The sequence below is a fragment of the Canis lupus genome, chromosome 7 (assembly GCF_003254725.2).
Source record: "Canis lupus dingo isolate Sandy chromosome 7, ASM325472v2, whole genome shotgun sequence".
Lineage (NCBI taxonomy): Eukaryota > Metazoa > Chordata > Mammalia > Carnivora > Canidae > Canis > Canis lupus.
Genome location: NC_064249.1, coordinates 14,159,221 through 14,185,578, shown reverse-complemented (window position 1 = coordinate 14,185,578; position 26,358 = coordinate 14,159,221). Strand labels below are relative to the sequence as shown.

The following is a 26,358-nucleotide window of genomic DNA, read 5'->3' as shown; positions in this document are numbered from 1 at the left end:
ACAATGGGTCACATTCACTGTTTGTCAAGGGGGTCATTGAATCCAATAACGTATTTTAACTTCTAATACTTACCAATATCCATTCATTCATGCATGCCTAAGTTGCCTTATTCTAGAAAGGATTTAAGACTGCTAACTTCTGATGTAGTTTTTGCATATGTGGTCACTTGGGTTTCTCACTTCTCTTTTTTTATTTTTTATTTTTTTACTTTTTGTATTTCTGATTATCTGAGTAAAAATTGCCAAGCTTTTAATACATTTCCTTTTTTGTACATATAAAAATTTTCTATGTATAAAAATGTTTGTATATATGTATAAATGTGTATATAAAATGAGCAAAGTGTATATATGTATAAATGTGTACAAAAAATGAACAGTGTATGTAAAAATGTATATCATATATATAATTTCATGTCTTGCTATATTCCATACCTAACATTACACACTTTTAAACATTTCTAATAACCACCAAATGTATATTCCAAAAATTCTTAATCATTTGGGTGTTTGAGTGACTCAGTCAATTAAGTGTCAGACTCTTGATTTCAGCTCAGATCTTGATCTCAGGGTCATGAATTCAAGCCCCACATTGGGCTCCACACTGGGCACGGAGCCTACTTAAAAAACAAAATTCTTCATCACTTTTTAGTGTTGGGATGTATAAGTTACCTAGAATTCCTCCTTATTTATTTTCAACCAGTGTGTAGAGGGTAAGAGTAGGAGATGTTGGTAACATCTAACAAGAAGAAAGAAAACATAATCACTGTGTGGCTATTTCCTGTGGTTGGGGTTGGGTAACACAGCCAGCCATAGCTGGATCAATGGAAACCAGCATAAGTGAAAGTTTCCTGGAGCATTCTAGAACATACATATGCATATCAGGGTTTTTAAAAGATTGGGAAAATGATGAAGAGTGTAATACCTGATGTGTATGTAACATTTTTCTCCCTTACTCTGTGCTGTTTCAAAAAGGAATTTAGGATTAACTCTACAACAAAAAACAACCCAATTAAAAACTGAGCAAAAGGGATGTCTGGGTGGCTCAGTGGTTGAGCGTCTGCCTTCTGCTCAGGGTGTGATCCTGGGGTCCCAGGATTGAGTCCCACATCGGGCTCCCCACAGGAAGCCTACTTCTCCCTCTGCCTATGTCTCTGCCTCTCTCTCTTTTTTATGAATAAATAAAATCTTTTTAAAAATAAAAATAAACTGGCAAAGAATTTGAGGGGCACTTGGCTGGCTCAGTCAGTAGAACATGTGACTCTTGATCTTGGGGTTGTGAGTTCGAGCCTCACATTGGGTGTAGAAATTACTTAAAAATAAAATCTTAAAAAAAAAGAATTTGGACATTTCCCAAAGAAGATACACAAATGGCCAATAAGCACACAAAAAGATGCTCAACATCACTAATTATTAGAGAAATGTAAATCAAAACCACAAGATATTGCTTCACACCCGTTAGGATGGATGCTATTAAAAACAAACAAACAAAATAACAAGTGTTGGAAAGGATGTTGAGAAATTGAAACCCTCCCGCACTGTTAGTGGGATTGTAAAATGGTGCAGCCATTGTGGAAAACAGCCTGGTGGTTTCTCAGAAAATTAAAAATAGAATTAACATATGATCCAGCAATTCCACTTCTGGTTATATACCCAAAAGAATTGAAAGCAGGGTCTTGAAATAATATTTGTACCTATGTTCATGCTTCATTATTCACGATAGCCAAAAGGTGGAAGGAACCCAGGTAACCATGGATGGATGAATGGATAAACAAAATATGGTATGTACACACAACTGAATATTATCCAGCCTTAGAAAGGAAGGAAATTCCAATACATGCTACAACATGAATGAACCTTGGGGACCTCATGCTAAGTAAAATAAGCCAATCACAAAAAGACAAACACTGTATGCTTTCAGTTATGGGATTTCTACAGCTGTCAAATTCACAGGCGCAGAAAGTAGAATGGTGGTTGGCAGGGGTTGGGGGAGGGAAGAATAGAGAGTTGTAATTGGAAGAGAGTTTTGTTTTTGCCAAGATGAAAAGAGTTCTGGAAATGGATTGAGCAACAATGTGAACGTACTTACCACTACTGAACTGTATACTTAAAAATGGTTAAGATGGTAAATTATGTGTATTTTACCACAAAGGAAACATTTTTAATTACTTTTAAAAAAAGGGTTTAGGGTGCTTATAGTATTGCGCAGTTTCCAAAATGTTTTCACGTACAACATCCCAGTGGATCCTTAAAACAACCTAGTGAGGGAGCAGGTTGGGTATTTTCATTCCCATTTTAGAGTGGAAGAGATTCCCTTGTAGGAGTGTCATGGAGCCCCCACAGGTTTTAGGGGAAAGGGATGGCTCTGGTCTACCCTACCCCGGAATCCTTAATGATAGGATGTGATGTCATACTTTCTGATCCTCATCCTCATCTGATCCGTGGCCTAGTGGCCTGTGCCTGGGCCCCAGCAGGCTCGCTCCATCACTCACTCTCCTAACTGCAGACTCACTCAGGGACAGGAGGTTCTGCTGGATGCCCCAGGACTGTACAGAGATGGAGCGATAGCCTCTTTTCACAAAGGGACAGAATCTAAGTGTTATAGTTTGATGAGTTCTAACAAAGACATATAACTGTATAAGCCACACTGCTATCAGGATATAGAACATTTCCATCACCTCAGAACATTTCCTTTCCCAGTCAATACTCCCACCGCAAGGCAACTGTTTTGATTTTTTATTCCATGAGAATTTTTACTTTTTTTTTTTTTTTTTTTTTGTCAGGGGGATGGGAGGAGGTGGCTTTTTGCAGAGTGTTCTTCCTGAGTGATTGTTTATACCAGGACCTGGGGCCTGTTAAACTTAAAAAGAGAGAGAGAGAGAGAGAGAAGAAAAGAAAAAAAAGAAGTAGCTTCTTTTGTTCCTCCTTCATTTTAATTATAGCTTCCCTCTCCATGGTGCCTGTCTTTTGCACCAGTCTGAGAGTCCCTTGAAGGCAAGCACGAAACCTATTCATCTCTGTGTCCTCAGGGCCTGGCACATAGTAAGAGCACAATACGTGCCAGGCACTCTTCTAAGCATTTTTCACACATCAATTTATTTAATCCTTGCGATGCTCTATGAGAAAGGTGTTATGATGCAGTCAGTCCATTTCACAGATGAGGACACTGAGAGACTTAACAGCTTGCCCAAGAAACCATAGCCAGAAGCAGCAGAATTGGGATTTGAGCTCAGGCAATCTCGCTCCAAGTAGGGCTCTTAATCGGTATTCTCATCTGCCCCTCAGTTACATGTGTTTGTTGAATGAATGAACAGTGATCCTTTTTCGCCTTCCCACCTCAATATCTCTGTAGCCCAATTAAATGGTTCACTCCCCAAAACTTCTTTTTCCCACATCTGGCCTCACTGCTTCTTCCGGGTCTCGGAGAAGCATGGAGACTTTCACCTCTTTCCTCCCTAGCCTCATTTACTACCTACCTGCTTACTCGTACTCACTAATCTTTGTCTTACACTTTTCCTTAAGCTCTTCTTTCTGGCTTACCTCTTCATTCAGGACATGGAACCCAAAACCACCCCTCAGATGATGGTGAAGGCCCTGATAAGACCTCCCACCAGCCCAGACTGCCTAGACCTTTTGAACTAAACCGTTACTCGTGCCTGCACACATAGACCATAGAGTGACCTCTGAGATGACCTACAACTACCATTACTTCATTATAATACTACAATATCTGCCCAAGGAGGAGCCTAACATACAACACATATAGGCATGTTTCCTTAAGGCACTTGAGCAACCTTACGCCCACCTCTACAAGGCTTCCCCATCTAAATATTCATCCTAACCCTAAACAAAAGGAACCCATTCTACCTCTCGGGAAGTCATTCCCTGTGATCTCCTTATTTGCTGCAAATAATTTTTCAATGTGTGGCTACTCAATATGGTGCAGTTTCTGACTCACCAAGGCACAAACTCACGTTGGTTTGGTTGCACCTTTACAATTGCTGCCCCACTCTTTGGGAGACTAGGGGCTTACATGCATTATTATTTAACCTTCATGATAATCCACAAGCTAAATATTATTATTCTGTTTTCTGGATGAGAAACCAAATAACAAAATCCAGGTTCAAACAGGGTTTGTCTGGCTCTGAGGACTCTTCCATCTCCAAAAGGACTGGTGACCTTGAGAAAGTCACTTAACCTCCAAGAGTCTCAGATTTCTCATTCCTAAAATGAGGATAATAATGGTAATTACCTCATTATGAGAGCAACCGAGATAACAGCACAGTCCCTGACACACAGAAAGTGCTCAGTGATAATTAGCAATTAAAGTTCACAAAGCCTATAGTGTTCATGGATAGCATGAGAACTGGCTAATTGTAAGGACTGAAATGCTATCTGGAAGGGCTCTTGAACCACCGCTGGGAAGAAATTGCCATACCTGGCCTCCTGTTAGTCTCTCAAAGGAGGGCTCTCCAGGGAAGTGCTGTACACTGTATGAAAAAAATCACCTTACTGCTCACTTGGAGAATGCTCATTAGAAAATACATGCATTCTGGTGGAGAGTGCACAGTATCCGTAGCTCTGCCCTGCCTAGAGTGTGTGACCACAGGAAGTCTTGAAACCTCTGAACTTTGGTCATTTACAAATTGGAAATAATGCCTTCTCCCCAGGAATATTGAAATAACGCACATCCAGCCCATTAGGGCATTGAGGAACACATAGTAAGACCTACATAAAGGAGTTGTGCAACATAATCAAGAGTCAGATAAGGTATATGAGCGAGCTTTATGGCAAGGGCGAGATGGAATTAATTATAAATCAGTGAGAGTGACAAAACATGAGAGACAACTCTGGGAAACGAACAAGGGGTAGTGGAAGGCGAGGTGGGGGGGTTGGGGTGATGAGTGACGAGGGGGGCACTTGGCGGGATGAGCACTGGGTGTTATGCTATATGCTGGCAAATTGAACTCCAATAAAAAAAATAAAGTTATACCATAAAAAAATTATAAATCACATGCCATCAAAATAAAGTGTTAAAAGTGCAGGAAAGGTAAAAGGATAGTACGAATCAGGTCCTAGCGCAGAGCTTGAAACCCTAATTGGCCCCCCCAGTAGGGAGCAGGCAGCAGGGCGGGGCGGGGGCGGGGCCATACCGCGGGACCACGCCCACCCGCCTCAAGCCCCGCCTCCAGGGCTGCGTGACGCGCCGCCCAAGCCCCGCCGACGGGGGGCGGGGCTGGCCCTGGTCACGTGAGCGCGGGTGCGGAAGTGGTGCAGCGGGCGGCGTCTGTGGTTGGCCGCGGCCGCGGGTGCCGGGGGCGGGGTCAAGCCGGCCAGACGCGCCGGGAGGAGCCGGGGGAGGAGGCCGGCGCGGGGCCCGGCGTCAGGTTCGGGGATCCGGTGTGCCGGCCGAGCGAGCGCTGGAGCCGCGGCGGTCCGGTGCGCCCCGGCCTGCGCGCGCAGCTGCTCTGGGTTCCCCGGGCCGAGGCGCCGGCGGCTGCGGCAGGCCGGTGGGGTGGGCGGAGGGAGGCTCGGCGGGCGCGGGCGCCCTGTGCGCGGAGCAGGCGCGAGGCAGCCGGGGGCCGGGACGCCATGTCCATGGAGGACCCCTTCTTTGTGGTGAAAGGGTGAGTGTCCCCGAGGGCTCCGCTGGAGGAAGAGGTGGCGGTGCTGCCCGCCTGCACCTCCCCGCGCGTCGCGCTGGAGGGGGAGGGGAGACAAGTGGCGGCTATAGGGACGGCTTAGCTTGCAGGGCCATGACCAAGCGTCCAGAGACGTGCCCTCCCCGTCCTACCTGGACTGTGAAACCCGCCGTGCGCCCCGAGCCAAGCCGCTGGGGCAAGGGGACGCCTTTAGGGCTGTGCGCGGAGATGCAACTTGTTTGGGGTTCGAGGGGATCAGCAGCTCTGCAGGCGGCGGGGGAGACAGTCGTCCCAGCCCTCGCTGGGGTTCTAGTGGAGCACGGGGCCCTACTTCGAAGGAGGGAAAACAGCATCTGGGCAGGAAAAGGGAAATGGCCCTCCTGAGCTTTGTAGTTGGCGTTGCTGGGGGGTGAACTCCCATTGTCCATTGAGTTTGGAGCGCCGGCCCCAGAGCGGTGAGACCACAACACGCCCAGAGGCGTCTGAGCACGTTTGCAGGCTGGGTTGCGGGGGAGCAGGGCTCCGGCAGACAACTCAGTTCAGTGGGGGCGTTTGTACTGAGTAATAGGAGGGGAGGGAAGCAGTCGTTCGAACTCGGCGATGATGTTGGAAGGAAAACAACATGAAATCAGCCAAACTAAACTTTCCTCAGCTTTCTATTAGCAACTGGGATTTTCCCACAGTGCTAAAGGAAGTGAGGGCTTTCTTTTTTAACTCCCTGATTTCATCCAGGCTCTTTGACAGGTTTCCCCCATTTCTTATCCAGCCTTTCAGAACAGGACTGCCTTAACTTATTTTTCCTCCCCCCCCCCTCCCCCGCCCCCTATGAGCTGTCCTGACTCCATCTTTGATTGCTCGGTTGTTTGGAGATACAAACTTTCTTTGCATTCTGTTATCTTTGGAGCCATTAGGCAAATGCAAAAAAGATGGATTCGCATGCTGTTGTAACTTGTCAGCTTTATGTTTTAAATGTCAGTCATGGAAAAAATCCGAGAACTACGAAGATCCCAGGTACTAATAACCACGAAGTGTCCCTTTGCTTGCAACTAGTTGCTGCTACCTTCCTATTTCTGTAGTGGTAAAAGCTGACCAGTTGTGTTTTTTTGAGGCTTTTTCTCAGAAAATTTACATGGTTCTGTAGGTGAAGTCCTTTGTTATCCATGATACAATAAAAAAAAAGCTTCATGACATTTCCCTAAAAGGTTTTTCTCTTCATCCTAAGGTAGATGGGGAAATGCAGAGTCATAGATTGATCAGTAATATGTGGCTCTCTACCTCGAAAATGTGTTGTTAGATTAGTTTAAGGGGTTAGTTTTTGAATGTTAAAGCCGTGTGTCTTTCCCTTGAATGAAAGTTCTTAATGCTTAGGTTGCAAAGATTACCTCTGGCAGTGGAAGCCAGGGATAATCAGAAATTTTTCGTTTGTTTGATTTTTAGTGAAATCTCTGAAAATGCTAAGCTCTGCCATCTTGGTCTTTTTTTCCTGGTGGTATCCAGTTGAGTCTCTCAGTGCTCGCTCACTGATCAGATATCACTGCTGTATTAGAACATTGGCCCGGATTCTTGGTTGACTTTTGTATCCTTTTGGCTCATGTCCTTAAGGTGTCTGAAGGAAGGGATTCACAATACCTTCTGCTGTAAAAGGTAAAGTTAGCCACATGGGTGTGTCCAGACTGTGATAGAATATCTGGGGGACTGTGTACCTCTGTTTATTAAAAGTATTGAAAATGCATCGCAGAATGTGGAAAGATTAAATGCTTAAATTGTGGCCCTTTGCCCAGAAGCTGATGGTTCTGAGAAGCAACTTACCCCCCAAATTAAGTAGAAATGACAGGTGATAAATTAAGCACTGAAGCGAATCTTACAGGTTAAGTGCCCCGGAAGTTCTGAGAAAAGCAACTCATTAGAAATGGTTAGGATTGGAAAAGCTTTTAGAAGGAGTAATAGGTCTTGAATTAGGTTTTGAAGATAGGTAGAATTGAGATAACTCAGGCCTGTGTCTCATCTGGACTCTTATTAAAAAGAGTCTCTTAATTGGTCTGCCTACTTCTAGTCATCTGCCCTTGATTATATTGGGTTAGTGCTGTCTAAAATATAATATGGGCCATATATGTCATTTTATATTCCCTAGTAGCCAGGTTAAAAAGTAAAAAGAGAGGCACTTGGATGGCCTAGTCGGTGGAGCATGCTACTCGATCTCGGAGGCATGAGTTCAAGCCCCACATTGGGCATAGCGCTCACTTAAAAAAAGTAAAAAGAAACTGGTGAAATTAATTTTAATGTCATCTTTAATGTAGTCAAAATATCTCAGCATGTGGTTAATATAAAGATTATAACGGGATATTTTACTCTTTTGTACTAAGTTTTCTAATTTGGAGTGTATTTTACACATATAGCCCATCTCAATTTGGACACTGAATTTTTCATCAGAAATATTTGTTCTATATTTAGAGTTCGTTAAATTTATAGAGTTGAAAATGTAGATTCACATACCCAAACATTCCAAACGTACTTGAAAATTTTCCAGTTACTGAAATGCTTATCAGTTTTTAAGTTGAAATTAATTGAAATTTAAAAGGTAGTTCCTTGGTCACACCAGTGCACTGCAGGCGTTCAGTCATCACATGTGAGGCCCACATTGGGCAGCAGAGGTATAGCTCTTGGGCAGGGGCTCCCTACTTAACATTAGTTAGTGGCTGGCTGTTGCATACAGAATAAAGTCCAAGCACTTCTTGACCACCACGATCCAGCCTTCCAGACCTCCACCCACTCTGCCTACCCACAGCTCAGAGTTCCAGCAAGGTCAGACTGAGTGATTGTGACCACAGTACTGGGTGCTCTTACTCCACATACACTCACTTTGCCTGGTTCACCCACTAAGTTTTGAAGATTCAGTGTAAGCATCTGCCCAGCCTCCAGGAAGTGCTTCCCCTTGGCACTTGTAACACGTTTTTGCACCTCTTCCTCTGGCTGTCTTTCATTATTATATTAGACTCTGAGCTCTGAGGGTTGGGACTGTTTATTTTTCCTGTATTTCCAGCCCAACACCTTGAATATGCAGCATAAATGTTAAATAAATACTCGTGGTGGTGGTGGTGGTGCTGGTGGTTAAGGAGTAGTGATTCATGGGTGGGCACATTGCCAGCAAATGCCCTGAGATGAGCATTGTGTATTAGAAATTATCAAGGAGAGCATCCCAGGTGGTGTAGGAAGTTTATTTAGGGGAAGTAATAATAATAGCTAACATTTAAAGGACGCAACTCTGATGCAGGCATTTTGTGCTAAGTAAGCAGTTTATAAAAATTTTCACTTGATGGGAACAGCTCTGCAATGTGGATACTAGCCACATTTTAGAGATGAGGAACTGAGGGAGCACAGAGGGGTTAAGTTATTGGCCTGGGGTCACACAGCTAATAAGTGGTAGACCCAGGATTCCAATTTGAACTGCCTGATTCTACTCACACGGTTAATACTTCATAGTACAGGTAGAAGAGGGTATAAGGTAGAAGCCATTGGAGATTTTTAAATCTGGGAAAAGGCATGAAATTGGGAGTTTTAGGAATATTGATTTGGTAGTACTGTTGGATGCATCAGTATGAGGGAAAGATTTAAAGGGGGACCAGTTAGCTGTTTTCGTCTGGATCTGCAATTCTTAATGCCTCAATGTTTGAGACTAGTTTTGTGAGGTTTTGACACTATCGATGTCCTGTTCAGAGCAGAGGAGAACACCACCACATGGGACAGCTAAGCTCTTAGGGCACATGTGGCCCTCACCTGGTGTAGACATTCACAGTGGTATTTACACCAGAACTCAGGTCCCTGAAACTCCAGGTGCTACTGAATCACCTCTGGCCTGCCCTTAACTTGTAGCCTCTCTGGTAGATCCTCTCCATGTGTTCTCACTGGGTGAGCTTGATTATTCCCATTGTGTCCGGTACTCCCTGTCTATCTCTGCACATCCAGGTCGCTCTGGCCCTGCTCTCTCACCTCCCTACGAATGCTGGACCAGACCTTCCTTCTCTCAGCTGTCCACTCCTGACTCCGCATTCTCATTCAGTCCCGTGTCCACTTACTTGGTCATCCTATCCTATCAGTGCCATCCCTCGGATATTTCTGGAATCTTCTCTCCCTCTCTAGTTATGGTTCTGCTATCCTAGTTCATGTCCTTGTTCTCTCCCACCTTGATTCCTATAAGCAACTTCTTCAGCAGGCCTTGCATTGCTACCAGATGTGTCCACAGAGACATGATCAGGTCATTTCTCTATTCAGCATCCTTTATTCTAAATACTTACTGAGTGTCTGGTTTTGTTTGCTGGGAGCTAAGGGTACAGCAGTGAACAGACAACATCCCATCCTTATGGAGCTTACATTCTAGGGACAGGAAACAAATACATGCATGATATGTCAGGTGGTGATCAGTTCTGTAAGAATAAAGGTGGGTAATAAGAAATGAAAAGTGGGTTCTGGATGTAATTTTTCTTTTTATCTGACTTTTTATCAGGAGGCAGTGGAGTTTGGTGAAACAACTGATTTTTGGTAATCGGGCTGACCCAACATTGGCATCTCACTTTTCAATTACTTGGTGTAACTTTTGTCAGTTCTCCTGTTTGAACCTATTTGTACAAAATGGCTTAGCAATATACAAAATTGACTTAACGATACCGTTTTATTGGTCATAAGGATTAAATGACTTAATGCGTGTAAATTGCCTAGCAGTTGGGGCATATATTAAAATAAACATTTTCCTTTGAATGTCTTTTGTTTGTTTACATCCAGATAAACTGCCCTTTCTGAGAGGAAAGACCATTTTTGAGTAACATTTAAACATTTAAAATAATGTCAAACTAATATATGCTTATTTTAGAAACTCTAGGAAACAAAAATAAAAAAAGAATAAAAATGTGTTGAAATGCAACCATCCAGAAATAATTTGTTAAAATTTTGATGTATTTTTGTTTTCTTTCTTTCTTTCTTTCTTTCTTTCTTTCTTTCTTTCTTTCTTTCTTTCTTTCTTTTCTAGATTTTATTTATTTGTTATTGAGAGACACACAGAGAGAGAGACAGAGACATAGAGGGAGAAGCAGGCTCCATGCAGGAAGCTTGATGTGGGACTCGATCCCGGAACTCCGGGATCACACCCTGAGCCAAAGGTGGATGCTCAACCACTTGGCCACCCAGGCGTCCCTAATCTTTTTCTTTCTATTAATAGTTTTAGGTTATACTTTTCATTAGTTTTTGATCTCTTACTATATATCAGGCACTGTGCTAAGAACCTAATTATCTTTTTTTTTTTTAAGATTTTATTTATTTATTCATGAAAAGCACACAGAGAGAGAGAGGCCGAGACACAGGCAGAGGGAGAAGCAGGCTCCATGCAGGGAGCCTGATGTGGGACTCGATTCTGGGTCTCCAGGATCACACCCCAGGCTGAAGGTGGCACTAAACCTCTGAGCCACTGGGGCTGCCCCCTAATTATCTTTTTAATCCTTATGAAGTAAGTACTAGTACTACTATCATTTTCCAAATGAAGAAAAAGAAACCGTAAAAACAACAACAACAAAACTTCAGGCTTATAAGCTTATAAGTGGAAAAGCCAGGATTTATATTTGTGTGTATTATTATTGAATAATTATTTTAGAAATTTGGTATAATCTTTTTATCTGTTTTTTTTCCATTGAGGCATTTTATTTGCATGTATGTATTACATCCCTAGATAAAGCTATCCCAGGATTTTCCTTCCTGTGTGTTTTTGTCTTGCTTCTTGATGGTCCATGATATCCGCTGAGGTTGTCAGTACAATGAAACCAAACTGGTAGGATGGGAACAAATTATTCTGCCATTTTTCTAGATCTTTGAGTTGTACATCACATCTAGGGCTGATCACACCTGTTTAACCTGCCTATGAGGTTCACAATAATTTTCCCAGCTCTGTGATCGTCAGTGATTTCAAATTTGCCAATGTAACCATGCTTCATCATCACAGTTAGGAACCAGACAATGACTTTGGAGCATGGCCTAATAAGAACCTGGCGTTTGCCTCTCTTTTCAGCATCGTTAATGCTCTTCAGAGCATCTGCTATGACATTCATGTGCACATTATGGCAGCACAGAAAAATGGCGGAAAGAGGATGGGAGGGCCATCTGTATTTTTCTATATCCTTAAAATGTCTTCAGTGGAGTGGGCTTTTAATGACCTCATTGTATTTTGTCATATAATTGTAATATAAATTACAGCCTAGGACGACAGTTATGATGTTTCTAATTTTTCACAATTACAAGTATAGTGGCAAGGAGAATGAATGCCTGACAGGTCTTTATTGCTGCTTCTGTTTATTTCCATAGCCTGCATCCCTGTAGCAGAATTCCTAATATGGAGCATAAGCACATTTTCAAAGCTTCTGAGGCGTATTACCAGATTGCCCTCCAGAATACACTGCTATCTCCACTCTCTCCCCCACCCCATCCATTTCCCCTGATCTCTTAATAATACTGGGCTCATTTTAAGTAATCTTTACTAATATGTGAGGTGAAAAAAATACCATATTTGAATTCTGTTATTTCCATCTTTGTCTTTAGTAGGGACTCATGCAGTGCTTGTTTGATGAGTGAATCCATTTTGAGTTTTGGGTTCTGTATTTTTCCCTCTCTTGTTGGCAGCCTTTTAGAATTTGCAACTTCTAATCGAACCGGCCAAGAAAACCACAAAATGAAGCATTGGGATATTAGGGTCTGTTGGTACCCAGTGAGCCTCTCCTGTAGGTAAAAGGCATGAATGTTGTGGCTTTTTAATATTTTGTTGTTTTGGAGGCTTTGTATGCCTGAATAAGGATAATTTCCAGGTTCTTGGCTGTGGATCAATGTTGAAATAATGGCATAAGTAAGCAGATGAGCAATATGGTATATATTATGTTGTATTCTCTAACCAATACTTGTCCATATGTGCAGCCTTTTTAACTCTAGATTATGAGTTCCTTGAAGGCAGGCAGCGTGCATTGTATTCACAATGTTGAGAAAACTGTTTATTGGTATAATCAGTGAAAAAGAAGTCTCTTGTTTGCAAGGTAATTTTAGTCTAATAAAATTGAATGTAAGTCAAATCTCACATTCTACTTTTTAAAATCAGAATCAGATGTTTCACGATAAGAACTTTGCAAACATGTGTTACAAATTTATGGCATGTCTAATACTGTATTTGGCTGACATTGTAGTCTCGTGGGACAAGACTATGCAGATACACAGAGTGTAGGTGAAAGACAATATGCATCGTGTGTAAGATTTTAGAGTTGAGATGTTGGAGACTGAAGTAGGGAAAGACCCCTGTGGGAATGTTGGTCAAGGACATTTTAGTGAAGCAAGTATAGGGGCTCATTCTAGCCCTTAGAAGAAATGTCTGCTGTTCATTTGCAGATATGTAGGGACTCTTGGATGGGGAAGCAGCAAGCAGAAGTCTAGAGCCAGGAACCAGAAAAGGGAGGACAGGCAGGAGACCTGCCAACTGACACAGATTTTGTTTTCGTGAGAAATCAGGTTGAATATTAAAGTCGGCCAGTTTGCAGGGGTGAGGGGGCGAGAGAACTTACCCGGTTGAGTTTAAATGTACTCTGTTTCCTATTGTAAGTTCTTAATCAGGAGGCAGTTTTAACTAGCAGTTACTGTTTACTCACCTGTGGGCAAGCAACTGTTAAGGGCTCAAACCGTGATCTTCTAATTCCACAAAGGAGGTAGATTTGTCTGGAGGCTTAGCAAAGATGGGATTGGATAGGTCTTGGTACTGGAAGGCACTTCATAGTCAGGGTCAGAAGCATTTGAGGCAAACAGCCAAGATGTCTGAGCCCCAGTTCTCCTGCTTGTTCAATGAGTGCAGAACTAGATGTTTTGAAAGTTCCTTCCATATCTAAAGTCCAGTGATTGGGCTTAGGTGAGAAGTTTAAGAGGAAGAGTGTCTAGACAAGTTTCAAATCTTGGAAAATAGAGGCACTATTGACTGACAACAGGAAGCTAGAGAAGGAAGCATTTTTTTTTTTTCTATTTTATCTTTTTTGTTTGAATACTTGCTTTTTTTGTGTGTTATGGTTTGATTTAGTTTTTTTGGTTTTGTTTTTTGTTTTTTCTGTAGGCAGGATAGGATCAGTTTGGTTTTAGGCAAATGGAATGTCTTCTAGGCAACTGAAAATATAGGAGTTAATCCTGTGTGAGTGGCTAGGGTTGATAAAGCAGTTGGGAAATCTTCAGCTGAAAGGGATCTTTTGAACCTGAGTATTGATATGCACCTAGTAGCTATAAAAAGTGCTGAGAAACAGGAGGACCAAGCAGAGGAAGAAGAAAGAGAAAACTGGTAGAAACCAGAAGAACACAATGACACAAAAACAAAGGAAGTGAGAATTTCAAGCAAACAGATACAAAGGCTGTAGTGGCAAGTACATTGAAAGTGAGCATGAGTTCAAGCTCATCGTGACTTTGACCTACCATGCCATCGGTAGTAGAAGTCCTATCCCAGGGGAGTTGTGGAAGCAGCCGCAAATTGAGGTCAAAATTGTATGCAACTGTAGATAACTAAGTAGAGACAGTTTTTACCCCACAAGAGTAATTGCAAAAGGTGTCACAGTGCAGTTGAGTTTGGAAATGACAGTGAGGTCAAGTGAAAGTGTGTGTGTTTCCCCTTAAATACAAAAGATGTGAGTATGGAAATCAAGAAGTCAAGAGCTCCTCCCTTACCTAGCATGAGAGATTGGTAGTGGAGTGAGGTTGGTAGGATATGGGGCCAGTGCAGCGGGAGGGGTGGTGGCGGGGGATATGGTTGCAGAGGCTCACACAGCCTGGGTTTTCCAGGATTCATTCCTAGAATGGAAACCATCTGCCTTTCCTAGCCTCTTAGTATATTGATGAAATAGGAACCTCTCTGTAAAGAGTCATGCAGAATGAGCACTGCCCCAGATACTGATATTGTGGCAGATTGTATTTTTCCAAAGGTGACCACCCCAGTATATATCCTGCCCCATTTGCTTTTCTTAAGTTGTGAAACTGGCATTCTTCTATCAAGCTGCAATCCTAGTCCCTTTCCCTGGAACCCGGGTAGACCTTTGTAACTGCCTCACCTGACAGAATGAAGCGGAAATACCACTGCTTGACCCAAAGCTCAAATCCTAGAAGAGAGGCAGTACAGCGTCGACCTGCATCTTTCTGACTCAGGACACAAGGCTGGGTGTCCAGAGCGAACATGTAAGAAGTCCAGCTATCCCAAAGTGACTGTGCTAGGGAGAGCACGTCAAGAGACATAGACACAGAAGATACTACCAAGGAGCCTATGTTCTTGCAGCCACACTGTGCAGCAGGGACCAGGCATCTCTTCTATATTTGGCATGATTTCCTGACCCACAGAATCCGTGAGCATAATAAATGTTTGTTTTACACCACTGCATTTTGGGGTGCTCGTTATACAACCACGGTAACTGGAACAGATGCCAATTCAGTCTTATCAGCAAGATCAAAGAAGAAAGAAATCAGAAGGCTGATGGGGGTTGCAGCTACAGTTATCTGGCAACTTGTTGGCATAACCAAATGCAGATTCTGTGAAACCAAATCTCCCTAATGGCTGAGATACTCCTTTCTCCAACTTTATTGAGAAACTTGGTGAGATCTAGATAAGAAAACTGATTTTTGTGGATATCTAGATGTAATGCCCTCAGCCCTTGAGGTTGGTTGGGATGTTGGGCCCTTCTCCATGGTGGAACAGACTAGAATGTTGTCTGCAAGAGACTTGGCTAGCAATGACAGGGTTAGTGTTTGGCTTGCTTCCGAAACAAACTAGGTTAGTCCTGACAGTGTCAACTTTTTATTTATAATGAGTGGAAGAATCTGATGCTTTAATGACTTCATTTTTGCCCAAATGATACATTCTTCAAAGATGTGGACTATGTTTTCACTTTTGACAGTTGGTTTTGACAGTTCCCTGGGCATTGAGGCAGGCTACAGTGAAGGACCTTCATTCTGGTGTTCATGGAGTTTAATCCGTGAGGATATAACAGCTCCCTTGATTTTGATCAACCATTTGGTGGACAGCAAGGCAGAAGAGCTTCAGCTCTAGCATTTTCTAACACTATGACACTAGTTGCCCATGAACTGTGTAAGACAGAACTGACTTTGGAAACATCTGCAACAGATGGGCAGCAGAAAATCTGTTTGACTATTGTGGGGACCTTTTCTGGGTTAGGAGCTAAACCCATACTTCCTAGGAAAGTAATTAGCAAGTTTTTGGTGGAATGGGGCCAGACAGGATTCAGAGCTGTTGGTGAGCTGCTCATTATTAACCATGGAGTTTGCTAAGCTAAAGAGCTCCAAAAATTCAAGGTATACCTGGCCCATCATGGAAAGTTCTGGGTGTAAGACTTAAGTCATCCCCTTCACATAGTTGAAAGAAAAATCTCAAATAGGTAAACCAGACTTCACCGAGAAAGAAAGCCGTGTTTTGTGATTTTGACCTTTCTGCAGACTATAGACAAAAGTGGATCTCTGTTGCCTAAGGAGTCAGCAGCTGTAGCCATCTGGTCCGGGTGCTGTGCTCCTCACGGGGTGCTGTGCTCACATGGGCCATGTGTGTGGGGAGTGCCTAACTAGCCACTTTTTTTTTTTTTTTTTTTTTTTAACTAGCCACTTTTTAAAGTAGCTACTCCTTTGCCCTTCCTGAGAAAGCAGTCTGAAGAAAACTCAGTGGGCTCTTCTTCCCTTTGTTAAAACCCTCACAAGAGGCGTCTGGGTGGCTCAGTGGCTGTGCATCTGCCTTTGGCTCAGGTCGTGATCCCAGGGTCCTGGGATCGAGTTCCGAATCAGGCTCCCTGTCTCCCTCTACCTATGTTTCTGCCTCTCTCTTGTGTGTCTCTCATAAATAAATAAATAACATCCTCACAAATCTGAAACATGATACTGTTATATACTCCTCTTCTTTTTTATTTTTTTAAGATTTTATTTATTCAGAGAGACAGAGAGAGAGGCAGAGACACAGGCAGATGGAGAAGCAGGCATCATACAGAGAGCCTGACATGGGACCCGATCCAGGGTCTCCAGGATCACTCCCTGGGCTGCAGGTGGCACTAAACCGCTGCACCACCTGGGCTGCCCCATACTCCTCTTTTTATTGTTGCTTTCCTCTGTCCTGTTAATTGATCTATCTGGAATGCCTAATGATTGCAGATACTTAGTTTCAGATATTTACAAATGCTTCCTAATTGAGGAAGTTGTATCACTAGAGTTTCACACATTATTAGTTGTGTCTTGTGGCTCTTGAAAGTGATCAGAAATCCCAGGTTCTCACAGTGAGATACCACCTCACACCAGTGAGAATGGTGAAAATGAACAAGACAGGAAACAACAAATGTTGGAAAGGATGTGGAGAAAGGGGAACCCTCTTGCACTGTTGGTGGCAATGTGAACTGGTGCAGCCACTCTGGAAAACTGTGTGGAGGTTCCTCAAAGAGCTAATAATAGAACTGCCCTACGACCCAGCAATTGCACTGCTGAGGATTTACCCCGACGATACAGATGCAGTGAAATGCTGGGACACCTGCACCCCGATGTTTATAGCAGCAATGTCCACAGTAGCCAAACTGTGGAAGGAGCCTCGGTGTCCATCAAAAGATGAATGGATAAAGAAGTTGTGGTCTATATATGCAATGGAATATTACTCAGCCATTAGGAATGATGAATACCCACCATTTGCTTCGACCTGGATAGAACTGGAGGGTATTTAATGCTGAGTGAAGTAAGTCAGTCGGAGAAAGACACACATTATATGGTCTCATTCATTTGGGGAATATAAAAAATAGTGAAAGGGAATAAAGGGGAAATGAGAGAAAATGAGTGGGGAAATATCAGTGAGGGTGACAGATCATGGGAGACTCCTCTAACTCTGGGAAACGAACAAGGGGTGGTGGAAAGGGAGGTGGTTGGGGGGATGGGGTGACTGGACAGGCACTGAGGGGGCCACTTGGTGGGATGAGCACTGGGTGGCATGCTATATGTTGGCATGTCAAACTCCAATAAAAATATACAAAAAAAAATCCCAGGTTCTCGAGAAAATTCTGGTTACCATTAATATTTGGCTTAAAAAAGGATTTGTGACACATGGTGTTTTCTACTCTCCTTTCATGCCTTCTTTTCCAGGCTAGCCCTAAGCTGTAGTGCAGTTGGGAAATGTTTTAACTTTGAGGGACCCCACGAGCTACTTGCTAAAATAGGATTCCTTGACACACTGCAGGTTTGGGCTTTTCTAGATTTGAACCATTGCTGATAGTTCCCACCTTTGTAATTCCTTGAAACATTTGTCTTAGAAATGGAAAATAATAAAGAATGAGTAATTTTTTTTAAAAAAGAAAGTTGCAAAATAATGACTGCTTTGCCTTTCTTATATCTGGGCCACTAACTGAAAACTAAAGATGAAACCTCTTTAGTGGTTTGGGAGATTGGGAGTGGACTAAGCCAGGTCAGTGGCCAAGGCTGTGGGATGTTGAATATTATTCTGGGATTGCTTTGTGGCGTTTTTCTGATTCCTGCCATTTCTTTGATGTCTTCTTCATAACATGCTTGATTTCACTCTGTGCTGTTAGAACTGGACCCATCCATGTGCCACCCTCCCCCTCACATCTGATTATCAGTGTCTTAGGAGTTGTGGTTATGAACTATGAAAGTGTGGTCCTTGGATCTCAAGGGGTTCTCGACCCTTTCACAGAGGAGCCCTTAGCTTAAAACACTTTTCATAATAACTCAGATGTTTACTTTTTCACCGTGCTGACATTTATACCAATGATGCAGAAAGCTGTGGCAGGTAAAACTACCGGTGCCTTAGTCTAGGTCAGGGTAGTGGCACCAAACTGTACTGGTAGTCACTGTGCTCCTCCTTCGCAGTGAAAAAGGGAAAAAAAGTCATATTTCCTTAAAACTGTTCTTCATGGGATGCCTGGGTGGCTCAGCAGTTAAAGCATTTGCCTTTGGTGCAGGGTGTGATCCTGGAGTCCTGGGATCGAGTCCCATATCAGGCTCCCTCCATGGAGCCTGCTTCTCTCTCTGCCTGTGTCTCTGCCTCTCTTTCTCTCTGTGTCTCTCATGAATAAATAAAGTCTTTAAAAAACAAAAACTGGGGCAGCCCAGGTGGCTCAGCGGTTTAGCACCGTCTTCGGCCCAGGTGGTGGTCCTGGAGACCCAGGATTGAGTCCCATGTCAGGCACCCTGCATGAAGCCTGCTTCTCCCTTTGCCTGTGTCTCTACCTCTCTCTGTGTGTCTCTCATGAATAAATAAATGAAATAAAAAAAAAAAAACCCCACAAAAACTGTTCTTCATGAAACAGTAAAAATTATTAATCATATCATATCTTGATTCTCAAAGATACTTTCAGTTTTATTAAGTTATAATTTACCTGCAATAAGATTGACCCTAATTTTTAGCGTACAGTTCTTCAAAATTCGACAAATGGATACAGTCGTGCGTAACCACCACCTCCATGAATAACATATAGGACAGATCCATCCCCCCTAAAAGTTTCTCTATGTCCCTCTGTAACCAAACTAACATGAATTTGCTCCTTGGTGAGTCACAGATAAAAACTATACCAGGTGATGTCATGAGCACTAGGTGTTATATACAACTGATGAATCACTGAACTCTACCTCTGAAACTGATGATACACTATATTATATGTTAATGAATTGAATTTAAATAAAATAAAATGAAAAAAAAATATGACACCAGGCAAGTTGTCGCACAGAGGAAACTATTTGCAGCAAATAAGGGGATCACGGGGAATAACTTCCAAAGCTGTGACACCTGGAGCAAGCATGGGTGGGTTCCTTTTATTTAGGATTAGGATGAATGTTTAAAAAGGGAGCCTTGTCATCCTATGTAGAGGTGGGTGGAAGGCCAAGCATGTGCCTTAAGGAAACGTGCCCCTGCGTACACTGTATGTTGTGTAAATGAGGCTTGTGCTCCCCCTTGGGTAGAGATTTTAAGTTACAGTGAAGTAAGGGTAGTTGCCGGTTAGTCTAGAGGTCCCTCCATGGTCCATCTGTGTGGGCTTGAGTGAGGGGTTATGCTTAAACTGGTCTGGGTGGTCTGGGCTGTGGGGAGGGTCTTGTCAGGTGAGTCACTATTTCTTGAGGGGTGGTAGTTTTCAGTTTTTGGTGATTATGACTAAAGCTACTCTAAGAATTTGCAGGTGGTTGTGTGAACATAAGTTTTTATGTCACCTAGAAGTGAGATTGTTGGGTCATATGGTAAGCATATGTTTAAGAAAGAGCTACATTATTTTCCAAAGTGGCTGTACCATTTTGCATTGCCACTGGAAATGCATGGGAGTTCCACTTAGTCCGCCATCTGGACAGTACTTTGGCATCGTCAGTTGTTTGTTTTAAGCCATTTTAAGTTTGTGGTAGTATCTCATTGTGGATTTAATTTGCATTTTTTCTGATAACTAATGGTAATGAACATCTTGTGTGCTTAGCTGTCACCTGTATGTCATCTTTGGTGAAGCGACTGTTCACATCTTTTGCCCGTTTCCTCCCCCCCCCATTTCTTAATTGGATTTGTTTTCTTGTTAAGTTTTGAGAGTTTTAAAAAAATTATATTCTAGATAAAAGACACTGATCAGTTATTTAATTCATAAATATTTTCTCCCAGCCTTAATACACATTTTACTATTCTGCATGACAAGATGAGAGTATGCCAAAGCATTTTTGCTATATTGTGAAATAAGATGGCTGTCTCCGAGAAAAGCAATTTGTGATTGAGTTGCTAGCTGAAATAGCTCTTTTTTTTTCTCCACAGATTCTCATTTTTTTTTAAATTTTTTAATTTATTTATGATAGTCACACAGGGAGAGAGAGGCAGAGACATAGGCAGAGGGAGAAGCAGGCTCCATGCACCGGGAGCCTGACGTGGGATTCAATCCTGGGTCTCCAGGATCGCGCCCTGGGCCAAAGGCAGGCGCCAAACCGCTGCGCCACCCAGGGATCCCAGATTCTCATTTTTACTTGAAAGAATGCCTGGCAAACTGGTTATTGAGACTTACATATGTTCTCAAATTTCAACATTATCTAAAAAGTAGTTGAGATATTTTCTCAAAAATGAATAAAGTGATCCTGTCACTTAATGGAAAACAATTGACAATTGTTTCCAATTTTGGCTGGTGATAAAATTAGAACTTTTTTAAAAAATAGAATTTTGGAAAGCTTCTAAGAACTGCTATCATCTTATAGGTTCTCAATAGTTAAGGTTTTTTTTTTGGGGGGGGGGGCAGAAGTTTATTAAGTAGAGATACAGAGAAAGCTCTCAGAAGTGAGAGGGGTCCCAACAGGGTTGCCCAATAGTTAAGTTTTTCTGATGAGCTTGGTGGAGATATTATATGATTTTGGATATTGTGTAGTGAAAACGGCATTTGCGAGACCTGTGTGATACTGAGTTAACTAATACTTTCCAGATGACCAGACCAGTACATGTGATAAAGTCAAACATGGGTAGGTAAAAGACCCATTCAAAATACCAGGTAGGGCAATGGATTATAATGCATGAAGGGTTCAAAAAGTCTCTGATACAGTTTCATGTTCCACATTGCAACTAAGGTGGCGCAGCGGTTTGGCACCTGCCTTTGGCCCAGGGCGCGATCCTGGAGACCCGGGATCGAATCCCACATCAGGCTCCCGGTGCATGGAGCCTGCTTCTCCCTCTGCCTGTGTCTCTGGCTCTCTCTCTCTCTCTCTGTGACTATCATAAATAAATTTAAAAAAATTAAAAAAAAAAAAAAAAGAAACTGCCACTTTGTTGAGTTTTGGTATAGCGCCAAAAAGGAATATCCACAATTATCTAAAAAGGCTATTAAAACACTCCTCTGTTTTCCATCTGTCTATATGAGGCTGGATTTCCCTCATATATTTCAACAAAACAGGTCAACAGACTGAACATAGAAGGAGATATGAGAATCCGCTGTCTTCTGTTAAACCAGATATTAAAGAGATCTGCAAACGTGAAAAACTATATTTTTTTTGTTTTAGAAATTTGTGTTTTTTGCAAAAACATTAACACGTAGCAGCCTCATTATATTTGATTACTTGATCAATACTTTTTTTTAAATGCCTGTTTGAGTTTCTAATATGGTAAATGGCGATAGATAAGTAGCCCACATCAATCTAAGTTCTTTGGGGTCTTCATTAATTTTGAAGGGTCCAAAGGAGCCCTGAGATCAAACAAAGGTATGGATTGCTACTTAAGAGAATTTAATTCCAGCATCATGGCTGTGTTCTGGTGGTGGAGCATGTGGTATGCCCTGGCCTGAGGCTTCTTTGGTTTAAGGCTTCTAGTTCTCAAAAAGGAATTTATATTTACCTTACAGAATTGCTTATTCTTAAATTTTTCAAGATGAGATATCATTATAGATACCTCTAACTCTCTTCCACTCTTACAAATAAACCAAGTACCTCGTACTATGGGAAGATATGTACCTCTTTCTCCACCAAATCAACCAGAAACCTTACTAGAAAGTAAAAACACTTCATGCTTCCCCTTTTTCTGTTAAATAGTTTCTCATTAGCACTGAAAGTATAAGGCTGAGATGGGAGGAACAATGAGAGGACTCTGCTAACCCACAAACCAGGTGTTGAAGAGACCTCCTGGAGAGATGTCACTGTTGGCCACATAGCTCAATGAGATATTAAGCCTGGCCCAAAAGCTGTATTCTCTATTTAACACTCAAATTTTAGCTCTCATGAGTATTCTTAAACTGAAATATTCTTGGAGGGCACCTTTCTTCATCTTGTTACTGCTTTATCTTTTGGTACTTAAACTGTCAGAGGGAATAGGATGCATGCAGTTTCTGTCTTAAAGCTATAGGCAGCAAACACCTCAAGTGAACACCCAGAACTGGTTTAGAAATCATTGAAGGATCAAAGCAGATCTCTTAGTTTAGGTGCATGAAGATTATCTTTGTACACAAGAGACCATACGGTTACAAAATGATTCCTTTTTGGCTTTTATATGCAGTAGTATTCAATTATAACATTTAAATTGTGGCTATAGACCCATTGTTAGAAGGCCAGATTTTTTTTTTTCTTTTCTGTGTCTATCTTTATTTGCATTTTCAAAAAGTTACAGTGTCATTCTCACTACGCCAATATAGAATGCTACCTCAAGAGTGGTTGGTCTTTTTTTTTTTTTTTTAATCTCACTTTTATTTATTTCTTTTTCCGAGTTTTAATTTAAATTTCAGTTAATCTACAGTATAATACTAGTTTTAGGTATAGAATTGAATGATTCAACACTTCTATACATCACTGGGTGCTCATCAGGACAAGTGTCCTTCATCCCATCACCTGTTCAACCCAAATCTCTCCTCCCCCATCTCCCCACTGGTAACCATCAGTGTGTTCTCTACAGTTAAGAGTCTGCTTCTTGGTTTTCCTCTCTTCCCCATCAACCCATGTTCCTTTTTTTTGTTTCTTAAATTCCACATATGAATGAAATCATATAGTATTTGTCTTTTTCTAACTTTGCTTAGCGTAACACTCTCTAGCTCCATTCAAGTCAAATGACAGATTTCATTCTTTTTATGGTTGAGTAATATTCCTCTGTATGTGTATCTGTGTATCTTCTTTATCCATTCATCAGTTGATGGACACTTGGGCTTTTTCCATAATTTGGATATTGTTGATAATGCTGCTATAAAACATCAGGGTGCATGTAACCCTTCAAATTAGTATTTTTGTATCCTTTGGGTAAATACCTAGTAGTGTAATTGCTGGATTTTAGGGTAGTTGTATTTTTAACTTTTTTGAGGAACCTCCATACTGTTTCCAGATTGGCTGCACCAGTTTGCATTCCTGCCAACAGAGGATGAGGGTTCCCCTTTCTCCACATCCTCACCAACATCTATTGTTTCCTGTGTTGTTAATTTTAGCCATTTTGGCTGGTGTGAGGTGATATCTCCTTGTAATTTTGAGGTGTTTTCTTGATGATGAGTGATGTTGAGCATCTTTTCATGTGTCTGTTGGCCATCTGTATGTCTTCTCTGGAAAATGTCTATTCATGTCTTCTGCCCATTTCTTAACGGGATTATTTGTTTTTTGGGTATTGAGTTTGTTAAGTTCTTTATAGATTTTGGATACTAACCCTTTATCAGATATGTCACTTGCAAATATCTCCTCCCATTCTGAAGGTTGCTTTTTAGTTTTGTTAATTGTTTCCTTAGCTTTGCAGAAGCTTTTTATTTTGATAAAGTCCCAGTAGTTTGTTTTTGCTTCTCCTGCCTCAGGAGACATACCTAGTAAGAAGTTGCTATGGCCAATATCAAAGAGGTTGCTGCCTGTGTTCTCTAGGATTATGATGATTTTCTCTCTCACATTTAGGTCTTTTACTCATCTTGAATTTGTTTTTGTGTATAGTGTAAGAAAGTGGCCCAGTTTCATTCTTCTGCATGTTGCTGTCCAGTTTTCCCAACACCATTTGTGGAAGAGACTGTCTTTTTTCCCATTGGATATTCTTTCCTGCTTTGTCAGAGATTAGTTGACCATATACTTGTGGGTCCATTCTGGGTTTTCTATTCTGTTCCATTGATCTCTGTGTCTATTTTTGTGCCAGTATCATATTTTTTCTGTTGATAGCTACAGCTTTGTAATATAGCTTGAAGTCCAGAATTGTGAGGCCTCTGGCTTTGTTTTTCTTTTTTCTTTTAAAGATTTTACTTATTTATTCATGAGGGTCACAGAGAGAGGCAGAGACTTAGGCAGAGGGAGAAGCAGGCTCCCTATAGGGAGCCCTATGTGTGTGTGTGGTGGGGGGGTTGGGGGGGGGGGGGAATTGATCCCAGGACCCCGGCCTGGATCACTTGAGACAAAGGCAGATACTCAAGGACTGAGCAACACCCAGGTGCCCCTGTTTTGCTTTTTCAAGATTGCTTTGGCTATGTGGGCTCTTTTGTGGTTCCATATACATTTTAGGATTGTTTGTTCTATCTGAAAAATACTGTTGGTAGTTTGTTAGGGATACCACTTAATGTGTAGGTTGCTTTGGGTAGTATAGACATTTTGGCAATATTTGTTCTCCCAAGCCTTGAGAATGGAAATGGAGAAAATTTTTAAAGCCTTGTGGCTATATCTAATTTGAAAGCATTCTCAATCATACCATTTAATGGCCTAGTTTAATTTTTCTAAGCCAGAAACACACTCATTTGCTATATGTATGTTGTATACCTATATATGTTTAAAGCTATAATATTAGAAAATCTTCTAGTGAGATTTTGGATTTAAAAATGTCTCAGATTAAAGACAAGCTGCTGAATGGGAAAAAATATTTACAAATGACATATCTGATAAAGGGTTAGTGTCCAAAATATATAAAAGATTGATACAGCTCAACACCCCCCAAAAACCAATTAAAAATGAGCAGAAGACATGAGCAGGCGTTTCTCCAAAGAAGACATATGGATGGCCAAGGGACACATGAAAAGATGTTCAACATCACTCATCATCAGGGAAATGCAAATCAAAACTACAATGAGATATTACCTCACACCTGTCAGAATGGCTAAAACCAAAAACGCAAGAAACAAGTGTTAGCGAGGATGCAAAGAAATATGAACCCTCATGCACTGCTGGTGGGAGTGCAAATTGGTGTAGCCACTGTGGAAAACAGTATAGCAGTTCCTCAAAAATAGGACTACCCAACCACCCAGGAATTGCACTACTAGATATTTACTAAAAAAATACAAATACAGTAATTTAAAGGGTTACATGTACCCTTATGTTTATTGTAGCATTATTTACAATAACCAAGATACAGAAGCAGCCCAAGTATCCATTGATAGATGAATGGGTAAAGAAGATGTGGTGTGTATATACACATACACACACACACACACAATGAAACATGATGTAGCCAAAAAAGAAATGAAATCTTGCCATTTGGAGAACAACATGGATAGAGCTAGAGGATATAATGCTAAGTGAAATAAGTCAGTGAGAGAAAGACAAATACCATACGATTTCACTCATATGTGGAATTTACGAAACAAATGGGCAGCAGAGAAAAAGACAAATCAAGAAACAGACTCATTGACTATGGAGAACAAACTGATGGTCACCAGAGGGGAGGTAGATGGGGGGATGGGTGAAAAAGGTGATGGGGATTAGGAGTATACTTACCATGATGAGCACGGAGTAATGTATGAAATTTTTGAATCACTGTATTGTATACCTGAAACTCACCTAATACTGTATGTTAACTATACTGGAATTAAAAAAAAATTAAGTCTCAGATTAAAATACTTCCCTTCTGATAAAGAAGATGTGCTTTATGTATACAATGGAATATTACTCAGCCATTAGAAATGACAAATACCCACCATTTGCTTCGATGTGGATGGAACTGGAGGGTATTATGCTGAGTGAAATAAGTCAATCAGAGAAGGACAAACATTATATGGTCTCATTTATTTGAATATAAATAATAGTGAAAGGGAATAGAGGGGAAGGGAGAAGAAATGGGTAGGAAATATCAGAAAGGGAGACAGAATATGGAAGACTCCTAACTCTGGGAAACGAACTAGGAGTGGTGGAAGGGGAGGAGGGCGGGAGGTGGGGGTGACTGGGTGGCGGGCACTGAGGGGGGCACTTGACAGGATGAGCACTGGGTGTTATTCTGTATGTTGGCAAATTGAACACCAATAAAAAATAAATTTATTATTAAAAA

The 26,358-nt window shown here is 41.6% G+C and overlaps 1 protein-coding gene and 1 pseudogene across 5 annotated transcripts in view; one reads left to right on the top strand and one right to left on the bottom strand.

Moving 5' to 3' along the window:
* The first annotated feature begins 5,288 nt into the window (after positions 1-5,288).
* The window catches only part of STX6 (syntaxin 6), a 53,244-nt gene continuing 32,174 nt past the window's right edge, over positions 5,289-26,358 (top strand). For 2 of the 5 annotated variants that reach the window (XR_004817320.2, XM_025429966.3), the window contains exon 1: positions 5,289-5,624. Coding sequence is in view for 4 of the 5 variants with exons in the window: in XM_025429966.3 (XP_025285751.1) it covers positions 5,590-5,624 (35 nt within the window). In the remaining variant the exon portion in view is untranslated. The remainder of the gene's footprint in view (positions 5,625-26,358) is intronic. The other 3 variants (XM_025429965.3, XM_025429967.3, XM_049112116.1) reach the window with 3 other exon arrangements.
* On the bottom strand, positions 11,359-11,728 carry LOC112648447 (40S ribosomal protein S15a-like; annotated as a pseudogene).